This window comes from Pantherophis guttatus, chromosome 2, assembly GCF_059756535.1.
Source record: "Pantherophis guttatus breed Tessera chromosome 2, ASM5975653v1, whole genome shotgun sequence".
In the NCBI taxonomy this organism is placed as follows: domain Eukaryota; kingdom Metazoa; phylum Chordata; class Lepidosauria; order Squamata; family Colubridae; genus Pantherophis; species Pantherophis guttatus.
In genome coordinates this window covers 88333114-88346065 of record NC_142064.1, presented here as the reverse complement: position 1 = coordinate 88346065, position 12952 = coordinate 88333114, and the positions used below count along the sequence as shown (strand labels likewise).

Here is a 12952-nt window from a genome sequence, read left to right as displayed (position 1 = left end):
TGAGATTTGTCATTAGATTCATCAGATTAATTATTTTTCCTCCTCTGCTAACTAAAAGAGTAATTAGGCACATTACTTAATTAATCAAAGAGCTGCCATATTTTATTTGCTTTTTCTTAACATAAAAGGAACAGTCTTCAGTTGAAAACCTTTCTCAACACTCAACACTTCATTATACAGCCAGCGAACAGGATTAGACGTCCAAAGTCAGGCTTAGAAAATGCAAAAAAAAAAAAAAAAGTATTATTGATTTACATCTGCTGGTGTTACTTCCCATTTGCTGGTTTCTATTCAGTGAAGCCTATCTTTGTCACCTAATAATGTTTTCCTTGCATATTTGGACTAAGTTAAAATAGACAAAATTCAAGTTCTTTGGCTCTATATTGTGGATAAGTCCAGTGGTGGGATTCAAATAATTTAACAACCGGTTCTCTGTCCTAATGACCACTGGGTAGGCGTGGCTCAGTCGTCATATGACCGTGTGGGCATGGTCAACTTAATATCACTCAACTTGTAATGACTTAGCTGTTACAATGTAATAAGGGTTAACCAGAGAGGCAGTTTCTGTAAACAGGGCAATAAAGATTAGGCTAGAAACAACACCAGAATGTTTCCTTCCTGCCTTCCTTACAGGATTAGCCCTGTAAAGTGGAAAAAAACAAAATAAGATTTCTTCCAACAACCGATTCTCCGAACTGCTTAGAAAGTTAACAACCGGTTCTCCCGAATAGGTGCGAACTGGCTGAATCCCACCACTGGATAAGTCTCCAGATGATGTTTCTGAAATGGGAAAGATTTAGCCCTCTTTTCCCAGTTCTGATCCAAATCTCATTTTTGTCCTGCATGTTTTACTCTGAGTCAATTTTCAACGAAGCACTGGAAAACATTGATGCTGGCCTCAAAGTAAACGGTGTTCAGATCAACAATTTAAGATATGCTGATGATACAGTTCTGCTTGCCAGTAAGCATGAAGACCTTCAGCTCCTCATCAAGAGAGCCTCAGAAATATCTGAAAAATATGGCTTGAAGCTTAACACCTCAAAAACATCATGGTCATCAGCAAACAACCAATTAATTTACCACTGATAAATTTGGAGGGAATACTACTAGAAAAAGTTGAAAGGATCACATACCTCGGTTTTAATTTACACGAAAGCTGGGATGTGATCAGTGAAGTAAAGACAAGGATAGAGAAAGCTCGAACAGCATTCTTCAAAATGAAAAAGGTTTTCTACAGTCACAACATAAACCTAAGACTGAAAATCAGGCTTGTCAGATGTTACATGTTTTCTATCCTGCTCTACGGAGTAGAGAGTTGGTCTCTGACAGAAAATCACTTGAAGAAACTAGAAGCATTTGAAATGTGGATTTACAGACGGCTGTTACGTGTAAACTGGGTTAACAAAATCACAAAAGAGGAGGTGATAAGCCGTCTGGGAAAGCAAAGGGAAATCATCAAAGCCATTAAAAAGTGAACGTTAGAATATTTTGGACATGTGGTACGAGACCCAGAAAAATACGGCATCCTTCACTTAATCCTCCAGGGAAAGATTGAAGGCAAACGAGGTCCAGGCAGAAGAAGAACATCATGGCTTCAAAACCTAAGGGACTGGTTTGGACAAAACTCAGCAGCACTTTTTCATGCAACTGTTGACAAAAATAGGATTGCCAACATGATTGCCAACGTCCAATGACAGATATGGTAGAAGGAGGAGGAGGAGGAGGAGGAGGAGGAGGAGGAGGAGGAGGAGGAGGAGGTGGTGGTTTAAACAAACTTTTGGGAATAATTTGGCATGGAATTATCTCATGTTGTATAAAATAAGATAAAGCCAGGAATTCTGTAAAGCATTTTGCCAGCTTTTTGCAACAGCTGACTTATAGAAGTACTATTTGATGGGTTAATTCTCCTGGGGTTCATCTGTACATCCCTCTAATTGCAACTCAGAGCTGCTTCATTAGCTGTTTCTATCGATACTGCCTTCATCTTATCTCCATAGCTCAGGCTGCCTAACCTCTAGCCTATCAAAGAGAAGGATTAGAGGGGAACATGAGAATTGTTTTCCAGTACGTGAGGAGCTGTTAGAGAAGAGGGGTTTGACTTATTCTCCAAAGCACCAGAGAGCAGGCCAATAACTAACGGGTAGAAGCTTGTTAAAGAGAAATCCAACTTAGAAGTAAGAAGAAATTTTCTGAAAATGTGAACAATTAATCCATGGAATAGTTTGCCTCCTGGAATTGTGGGTGCTCTGTCACTGGAGGTTTTCAAATATAGACCAGACAACCATTTGACTGGGTTGGTATAAGATCTCCTGCCTTGAGTTGGATGTCCAGGATGGCGAACCTATGGCACGCATGCCACAGATGGCACGCAGAGCCATCTCTGCGGGCACACAAGCCATTGCCCTAGGTTGCCTTCACTACGCATTGCACATGCCGGCCACCTGATTTTTGGCTGGGCACGCCCACACCACCCCTCCCTCCCAGGAATCTCCACATGGCATGTTTTGGATGCCAGGTAAGTACAGGGATCACATGGAGGCTCTGGGAGGGTGAAAAATGGGCCTTCCGGAAGTCCAGAAATGGGCTGTGTTCGCCCTCCCCAGGCTCCAGGAAAGCCTCCGGAGCCTCGGGAGGGTGAAAAACAGGCCTATAGGGCCTACCGGAAGTCCAGAAATGGGCCATTTCTGGCCTCCGGAGGCTTCAGGAAGGCCTGCTAGGCCTAAAACAGGGCGCGGGAGGGGGGTGCGTTCATGCGCAGCGGGCGGGACATCGCAGGGTGTGGTGCGCTGGGGGTATTGCATTATAGGTGTGGGCATGCACGCACACAATCCCCCCTGCACTGCCCCCGCTTTTGGCACGCGATGGCAAAAAAGTTTGCCATCACTGTTCTATGTTCTATATTTAGCTGATCTAATTCAAACATTCGTATGAAACTAATGTTTCCTCATTTTTCACAAACATTTGTCATAATTTCTGGCAGGCCATCCTTGCATACAGGCAACCACTCAACTGGAGAGGTTTCCAACAAGAAACAAGAAATAACTGAACAATGATGCTAACATGGAAACCAAACCCTGAAACAAACTCAGATGTCTGTTTTGCCTCCATGCCTATACCAACAGTATTATTACAGGCCACAATAAGTACAGGCACAAGATTAGAGGTGCTTCTCACGCTCCTCCTCTTATGTGATAAACACTATCATCTGCTGACAACCTTTGGGTTCTCAGTATGATACACTGGGCAAGGCTTCTGTAAAAGAATTGATGGATCAAGTTTGGCATTGGGATTCAAATCAAGGGCAATGTAAAGCATTTACCCCCCATTACCGATCTCAAAGTAGCCATCTTGGAAAAAAGAAATTTTTCAAGCACAATTGAGTGAGAGATTGCTGAACTCACCCAAAAGGTCTCAAGCTATCTCAGGACATGTCAATAAAGGATAAAGGAGAATATTTGGACCTCAGAGTTGAAATTAAGGGTCCTTGCTGTTCTCTGAGCTTGCTTGTTTTGTTGCAGGCCTTTCATTGCCCAAACTAGGTACAGTAACACCATCAATGCTAGTAAGGAGTCCTTACCATTCCTTACTACCACTGATGAGCTCTTTGATATCAGCATTCCTCTTGAAATCATTAACTTCTGCTGGTGGGTTAACTTTCTCCTCAGAGTAAAGTCTCATAATGTTCAGAGTAGTGATGCTTCAGGGAATTGTGAGTTGCAGGGAGTCCTTGAGTTACAACTGTAATGGAACTCATCCATCACAGTTGTAACTTACGACAGTTGTAAAGATGGTTGGTCACATAGCTGACCCAATTATGCAACCTATTTTACAGCAGGTTATTAAGTGAATCACCTTGGTCAGTAAGCAAATTCCACAGTCATTAAGTGAACCAATGGTTTTCTATGGGCTGGTTTTCTGCAAAACTATTGTAAAATGCAATCAAGTGACCACGGGATGCAAATGACCATAAATATGATTGTCAAATATCCAACCTGCAGTCCTGTGACTATGGGAGAATTCAGCTGTCAGATCTTTAAATCTGGGTCATAAATATCCCTGAGGTAGCTCCATCAGAACTTTGAACCAGTCGCAAATCAAAGAGTGCCTGTACTTAAAATTGCAAGCAGTTTACAGCCATCTCTCCCTTCTACTTAGTCAGTCCAAAGGCAGCTAGGCCTTATCACTGAGTATGCAACTTTATGTTTGAACCCTCTGCCAATAGGTTGGGCCCCAGTAACTTGGAAGAGCCAAGTTTAATTCCATGTCTCATGCAACTAAAACTCTCTTGCATCATGGCGAATCTGCACATTTTCATTTTTGGCTACAGCCCATTATATGGCATCAAATGGACTGGAGTCCATTTCCTGGGAAGAAAATCAAGTGGAACGGTTGTATAAAAATAATTGTCGATTTTGCCCCATGTGTGTTCCCATTTTATAAATGTGTACATGGATTTCCTTTTTTTTTTTTTTTTCTAACAGACCCTGCAAATGGGCATCAAGCACTTTTCCGGACTATTTGTGATGTTGTGTGTTGGATTTGGTTTGTCTATTCTCACGACCATTGGAGAACATATCATATACAGACTGATGATACCACGAATTAAAAAGAAATCCAAGATGACATATTGGCTCCATACAAGTCAGGTACATATGCCTAAGTAAGTCTCTCAAAGGGAATGATCAGATTCTGCATTGGCTGGAACCGAAGTCCTGTTGAAAGTATTGGATTCAATACATGGCATTTCCAGGCCTCTTCTTGAGATCTTATCATATCCCAACTGTGATTAAGAAGCAAAATCTGGGATAATTGTTTTCTTTCTTTTTTCTTTTTCTTTCTTTCTTTCTTTCTTTCTATTTTTTTAATGCATCTGACTCTGGAAAAAACAAAAATAATAATACTATTTAAAAATTATCCTACTTCGTTGAGAAAAATACATAATGTAGTTCTAGGAAAAGTGACTCAGATATCATACAATTCACAGGCAAAGGAACTTTCTCAAGAAATTTGCAGCTCCTTGATTGTTAACAGTGTTGCGCAAACTAATGCAGAAAAATCATACATCTTTAGTTTTGATTTTCCTAAGAAGTTTTCTGATTACTTGCAGTATCTAACAATTACAGATATCACAATATTTTCTGGATTTCAACCACAATGTCTCAAAAGCTGCATGCCAACTGTATTACACCCATTTTATTACAGTAACATATTTCTATTTCTCCAACGTGAACAGAAGGAACAAAACTTTTAATCTGTTTTCATATTATAAATAATATACCTTAAAATGGAAAGGGCACCAATTCATGAATATTATCATAAGTTTATGCATTCAGTATAGAACTTCAGATTGACATTTTCAAGCTTTCAAGATGCCCTATAGCTGATGTTCACCATGAGGATCAACATCTCTATGGTAAATTTCCTGTTCCATGCACAGCATGAGCTACAGACACAACATAGAGACATCACATCAATCTTGCGGGTTGATTTGTCATGCAGAATTGTCCGCTGAACTTTTCTTAATCTCTATCTACATGTGGTCCCTCACTCCACAATCTAAGCTCTCAGTAATGATGAAATATTGTTGGTGAGCTTTTTGTGCCTTAGTCATTGCTACTCAAGAAACACAAACCATACTTGGATCCCTCCTTGCTTTATCCTTTTTAGCTATTCATCATTTTGTTTTCTGTGCACATTTTAACATGTATTGAATAAAAAAGAAAAATGACATAAATTTCTTCTGAAGAATGACATAATGTTCTTCTGGGTTGACTCCTCTCTTTTCCATGCTCTTCATGATATGGAAGAAGAAATACTTGCACTTGCAATATGATTATTCTCTAAAGCTTCTTTGTATCAGTCATGAAAGGATATTCTTATTACATTCAGTCCCTGGGTCATCTGGATTGGGAACCTGCAGCCCTACAGCCTTTCCTACAGCCTTTCCCTATTTTGTCTGTAGGCACCATGTAGTTAACATCGTAATGGTCATACATTTCCCATTTCTGATCTAAAACACAGAATTGGTATATTTAATCAGCCTATTGGCCCATTTTGCCTCCAGTTGGTTACCTTGCCTGGCAACACTTCTGGCTGTATGGCTGAAACTCTAACTCTGCCTCTGCCTCCCCCAGCTCTGTCCTAGGAAACTTCTGGATTGAATCTGCATGCAACCATCTATTCTCTAGTCCTTCACTAAAGTGCAGTATTAGCAAATATGAGGAGCTGAAACTTGGACTTGTCATAAAGATACAACATTCAATAACAATGATAAATTAGGCAAACAGTTTTATTTCCATACTGCATTCCCTCCAGGGTCCCTGTTTTATGTTCAATCTACCTAAAATGCAAGGACAATTTCCCTTCTGATTAATTTATTTTGGGTTTTTCCTCTAGCGACTGCACCGCGCTCTAAACAACTCATTTACGGAAGACAAGCACCAGCTTAAAACAAAGCCAGTTGAAAAGAAGTAAGAAAAATGAGTTTTTAATCTCTTGTTTGCTGATGCATCTGTAGATAAAGATTCCCCAGATATTGTTTTGTTTTGTTTTAAAGGACAAGAATTGTATAATGTAGTCACACGATGTATAATGCAGTCGACACATTGTAGAAAAGTGGAAAGTTTTATTTATTTGGGAGTCAAGAGAATCACATATCAGACAGATCCACTTCACCTGCATTGTATAAGACAGTGAAATATTGCAGGAAAGTACAAAATTTTATCTATTTGGGGTCAAGAGAGTCATACATCAGAAAGATCCACTTCAACGATATTGAAAGAATGACTTTAACTATATATCCTTTCCCTGAGTTAATATTTCTTCCCCTATTAACTGATTTAGTATTGTCTAACACAATGTTTCTCAATCTTGGCGTCTTTAAGATATGTGGACTTCAACTCCCAGAGTTCTCTAATCCATATGGCTGGCTGGGGAATTCTGTGGGTTGAAATCTACATATCTTAAAGTTGCCAGGATTTTTTTTTTTTTTTTAAACTGGTCTAACACATTGTATTCAGGCACAAACTTTGAAACCATAGTCATTTAGGAATAATATGTTAGGGGTTGCAGAGTGTTCAGGGCATTATGACAGATAGATAAAGATACCTCTCGGTCTGATAATTCCATTTCCCTTTGAGCTTTTTCTTAGTACACAGGGGTGTTGTTATGTTGTTATGTTGTGATATGATATGATGTCACACCTTTATTATTTTTATAAATAGCTCAAGGTGGCAAACATACCCCTTTCTCTTATTTTCCCCACAACAATCCTGTTGAGGTAGATTGGGCTGAGAGAGAGTGACTGGCCCAAAGATACTTTCATACTTAAGGCAGTACTAGAAGTCACAGTCCCACTTTCTAGCATGGAGCCTTCACCACTAGACTTTGCCTCTTCAAAGCCAGTTTACAATTTATCTGACATTCTTATCTATAGTGCCATTGTGTTGCTTACTCCATTATGGAATTTCTCTCTGAAGCCAATTCACAAGCAAACTTTGCAACGCTACATCAGCTTTGACAGATGTGCTTTTAGCTTCCTGATATTATTTGTGACACAAATAATAACACCCATGCCTGCCTGTATTTTTCCAGACATCCTTCTTTGTTGGCTTTTCTCATGCCCCTTGTAATAAACCTAGTCTGGTCATAAAGGAATTTTTAGAAATCTGATAGAACTAAATCCCTGGGTGAGTGTGACTTTCTAAATGGTTTTTGATAAAAAATAAATATTTGATTTGAAATGTTGGGGCCAGGAACCCTGGAGAAAGAAGGGTTGAGCACCAGTATGGAAACATGTCTCCCATGTTGTATTTCTATGATGGATACCTATTCAATCAAACTGCAGTCAAGTTGCCAAAACCACAGATATAGAAATAGCAAATCATTGCAGTTAAACAATGTAAAGAATGACCTTCTGCTCCTCAATAACTCTGATCGATGCTTTTAGGTAATTGTATGAAAGACAGAAATGAGAAACGCTGAAACAAAATTGCTGTCCCTGAGCTACACAACCATTATACCGTCTTCAATCAGTACTGAAACTGTTTTTCCCGATACTATACATGTAGAGATGCGCTGCTTTTTAAAACATTCAAAATAAAAAGACAAAATTCCTTCTATAAAGAAAAAAATAACATCAGATGTAGCTTTTAAATTAAAAATACTTGAAACCTGCCTCATCCTAGTCTAGCCACAAAACTACAACACAGGTTGGGGAAATCATGGCTTTCCATAGATTTCCAGAGATTGTGTGCAATTTCCAGCTAACCCTACTGATGAAGATATAGCTCAGGGACCTCTGGAAGACAAGTTTTCTTCAAGGCTTGTTCCAGCTGAACGTTTCTATCATTCTTCTTGCCTGTCTTTGCAAATTAAAACAGTGGCCAGATTCTTTGTAATGTAACCACTTGCATCAGTTACGAAAGACAAAGAGCAAAAATACAGGCCCTTAGTTTCCATAAGCTGCTAGAAGACTTCTTGGAAGCTTCTGGGGAGTATTTTGGAAAGCAAAATATTGGGCTAGATAAAGTTTTTGTCCAATCAGGAGGATTATTCATAAAACAGCCATAGATTTGTGATTGTTCTGTTGTTTGGCCAGCCTGAAAATATGCTGGACTTAAGTTGGGACATGGGGTTGGATCCAATTAGAGAAGCTCACAAGCAATCAACCAATGGAACAGCTTTCCTTCGGAAGTTGTGGGAGCTTCATCACTTGAGACTTTCAAGAAAAGATTGGACTGCCATTTGTCAGAAATGGTGTAGGGTCTCCTGCTTGAGCGGGGGGTTGGACTAGATGACCTATAAGGTCCCTTCCAACTCTGTTAATCTGTTAGTAATTCAAAACGACAATAGAATAAAGAAACATAGCTAGAGGGGAAGCTGGAAAGATAGGCCTAAGAAGTTGTGGGGTTCATAGAGTTTCCTTTTCCTAGTTTGCCTCACTATGTACATACATATATATGATGAGTTCCTAATTCCTTGTGTGAACATCCTCCTGCAGGTCCAGTCCCAGGAACAGCCAGGTTTCTGTCTGGAACACCGCTAGCCCTGGCAACTGCCACAGAAGGAAATACGTCTGCAGTATTGAAAAGCCGAGTGAAGTGATGCTCAAACAACTACAGCATGATACCGCTTTTCCCCCCTTGAAAAGAGACTCTCCAGGGACTACCAATGGGAAAGCAGACGCTCTGAACGCTGCTAGGACCTCAGTGATCCAGGAACTCTCAGAACTGGAGAAGCAGATCGAAGTGATCAAGCAGGAACTGCAGTTAGCGGTGAGCAGAAAACTGGAGCTGGAGGAATTTCAGAGGACAAATAGAACTGTGGAGCTTTGAGAGAGTTCACCCTCGTTCCATCTCGGACTGTAATAATTTGTATTACACCCTCACCTTTGGGCTTTGTTTTTGTGTAATGCTAAGAAGTGGCGCCACAGTCAGCAAGCAATAGATCTACAGTAGCTCCTGCCTTCCTGCAAAAGCGACACTACCAAAAGATGGCCGCATTCTGGTTACCGGAATACTTCAAAGTACCAACAGGTCCTTCTCTGTGGGAAGTTTTAGCCTAGTAGAAAAGGGTTGATCTCAGGCTACAGGAATTTGAAGCCTCCAGACCACACAGCACCTATTTTCTTTCTCACTAGAATTAAATGAATTTTTCCACTTTTTAGGGTTTTTTTTTTCTCTGCATTAATTAAAACAAAAGAGCAAAAGCCTTTCAAAGATTGTTCAGAATTGTTCTCTGCATGGATTTTGCTGTTCAGAGTTTTTAAACCTATATCGTTGTGTCTCAAACTGTGGGCTCCGAGGGTCCTGTGGGTACTGGCCTTCTCTGCAATTGGCACAAGGGGAGTACTGATATTCCCTACAAAATCAGATGCAAAGATTAAACACATTAAGAAGGGGTTTTAATTATACCCCATTCTTAACTATCCATTATCGAAAAATGATACCACGTTTGGAAGGAAATCCTCAGGATAGCTTTCAAAAATTGGGGGTTGAGGTAGGAACATATGGAATTCTGTCCCTTCTGAAGACAAACAAGGAAGATTGTGTTCTGAATGTCCATCCACATTAAAAACAAAAGTAGACTGGTTTTGGTTCAAACTTTTGCTGTTCCAAGGCATTATGTAACCACATACCAAGTATCTTTTATATGGGGATGTACTCAAAATACAGCTTCTTGTCTCCAAGTTTACTGGTATAGCCCAGCACTCTGACCATATTATTTTTTGATAATATGTGCAGATTGCTTCTCACTGACAGGTACCATCTTATATTCTTTGCTATTTCCGTTCTCAGAATTGCCAAAGTAAAGTCCACCCAACTTTCTCTACTACATAAAATAATTCTACAGCCACCCTCGGCAGATGTTGTAGATACGCACTCTTAATTTTGTTCAAAGGTAGTATTTTAAGATTCTTTCATTTTAAGTTACAAAACAGAGTAGGGCTGTATTTTTTTTTTTTTTGAGTGGTTCACTTAAAACAAACAAATAAGCAAGCCTTGAATTGTAAAACATTTTTCTTTAATGTGTTGAGTGTTTATAGAAAATTTTATACTTGGCAAAGCATTCAAAATGCTTTCCTGTCTCCTCACATTTTACAACCGTTTCAGCATCCTGTAGTCACATAATTGCCACTTCTGTGCTTCACAATTAGTTTGCGACAAGCAGAGTGAATAGAGAACGTAGAAATACAATCAAAAGTCACGGTCACAAGATATTTCGCTTAATGACCAAAGCGAATGTGCAGTCGTATATCTGTCACAATCATGTGATTTACTGCCTAATAACCCCAGCTTTGCATATAATCTTGTTAAGAATGAAAAAGTATAAAAGCAAATGTTAAAACCATGAAAAATTCAAATAGCAAAATAAAAAAACCAGCATGAAAGTGTGAAAAGGGAAAGAAAGTTTGAAAAAGGAAGTTTTGCTTTTCACACTTTTTCTTTCTTGTTCTTTACAGCAACTGCAACAAAGTTGCTCATTTCCATTTTGGTCACTAAACAAGGACTACTTACATATTCTTTGGACAAAGTTCTACTATTTTGCCACTTTTTTCAGACTAGACCTTTTACCAAGACTTTGCTTCACAAAATAATCCTCTGGTTGCCCTTGACAGGATAGATGGCCTGAGCTCATTTTTTAAATGTCAAAGGAGAAATTTTAAAACTACCAGTTAAAATATTCTTTAAAGTGTTTTTCTATTACCAGAGTCTTATTTATATATATAAATATTCCATGTCATGTTCTGAGAACCTATCATTTTAGGCTGGTGGTGGGGAAACTCTGGTCCCTCATTAGTCCAAAACTAACTCTAGTGGCTAAATGTTTTTTTGAAGCTCGGTGGTATCCTTCAGTGAAGTGTGTTGTGTAAGTTGCCAGTGATGATGGCTTGCTCTCCAATTGTTAAATGTGTATACTTCATGCGGGTGCTATACAAGCAGTGGGTGCAACAATGTATGGTGTACAGCCTATTGACATTATCATTCTGTCTCCCATTCCCCTAAACCACCCTGCCTACACACACACACACACACACAAAATCATTGTCAGTATGGTCCAATTTATAAGCTAGTCTAAATGACATAATCCTGGTCTCAAAGATGATTTCATATTATTCCAAGCAATATGGTTTTTTTTTCTTCTGTCAACACTGGGGCCTCATACATAGTTATATATCGAGCTGATGATGCTCACCCTGTACAGAGGGGGCTGCTGATAAGGAATATAACTATGAAATCCAACTTAATCAGATCCAGAGTATGTATTACATTATGTTGATTGGCACAGGAGTAGTGACAGAAGAGGCAAGTCAAATCAAAGTAATGTATATACTAGGGCCTTGTATAATTTGACCGGTTCACTTTCAAGTTTTTCTGCCAATCAAAGATTGAGAAAACATAGCCTATAGACATGCCACATAGATTTAGCTTTTGCATCCAAGATAATTCCTATGTGAGAATATGAACAGAGACCCATAATGGGGATTTGCCCCTAAAAACTGCCAACAGTTTTTGTGTAGCAAATGCAGTACAGTAATCCACCAACAAAATGTGCTAATTAAGTCTAGATGCCTAATGCCTGACTAATGTCTCTCTACTCACTAGGTCACCAGTGATTTTATCCAATTAAGAAGCTCCTCTCTTTCCTTAAGTATTTCATTGGCATCTTCAAATATCTAAGGGAAAGCCAGCACTACAATACATCTTATACCTTTGATTCGGTGTCAATGAGTGAAGTCTTTCCTTGACTTCTGTAAGTTGCCCTAGCCATTGCCTTTTCTGAATGAAAATTCTGGTTGGGGAATGTGCTGGTTTTTTGTTTTATTTTGGTTTTAAATAAATTTTAATACTACTTGTTCAGGCTTGTTGATTTGCTTCACAGTTGGGATCTAGCTGACAAGCTGGTTGGATGACAAAATGCAAACTAACACTGTGGAGACGAGTTATGTTTTATTTGCCCAATACGAAGACTGTTTTCCATGAATTATCTGTAAATGTGGGGGATGGAGAGAATCAACTCTCATTCAGAGACAGAAAGTGATAAAAACAAATAGGTGGAAGAAGACATTCCTGTTGCAAAATCTTGATTCTTAAAAACTAACCATAATTGGGATGGCTGCTTGCCTTGTCAATTTTAACTCTTCAAGGTAACTCATGCCTAGCCGGGGCTTTTTTGTTATCTTCATTTTTATTCTTCCCTGTACGGTATAACTGTTCTTTTTCTTTCCCCATCTTCATTTTTACCAGTTAATCCATGGATAAAATGGACTTCATCACAGAATCAGCCTTCTATGTGAAACAATGTTTCAGCAGGATATGATTTTTTTTTCTTTTAATGACTCTGTAATCCTATTCATCAGGGTTGAATCGGGACGACTGAATGGAGCTGAGCATTTACTGGCCAGATGCCCTTCCTGACACCTACGTGGAGTTCACAGCAGACAATTACT

The 12952-nt window shown here is 39.2% G+C and overlaps 1 protein-coding gene across 2 annotated transcripts in view; it reads left to right on the top strand.

Annotated features, from left to right (window-relative positions):
- Positions 1 to 12354, top strand: part of GRIN3A (glutamate ionotropic receptor NMDA type subunit 3A) — a 142867-nt gene extending 130513 nt beyond the window's left edge. The window contains exons 7-9 of one of the 2 annotated variants that reach the window (XR_004590065.3): positions 4482 to 4660; positions 6397 to 6470; positions 9002 to 9139. Coding sequence is in view for 1 of the 2 variants with exons in the window: in XM_034410622.3 (XP_034266513.1) it covers positions 4482 to 4646; positions 6397 to 6470; positions 9002 to 9335 (573 nt within the window). In the remaining variant the exon portion in view is untranslated. Of the gene's footprint in view, positions 1 to 4481; positions 4661 to 6396; positions 6471 to 9001 lie in introns of both variants that reach the window. The other variant, XM_034410622.3, reaches the window with a different exon arrangement.
- The last annotated feature ends 598 nt before the right edge of the window (positions 12355 to 12952 follow it).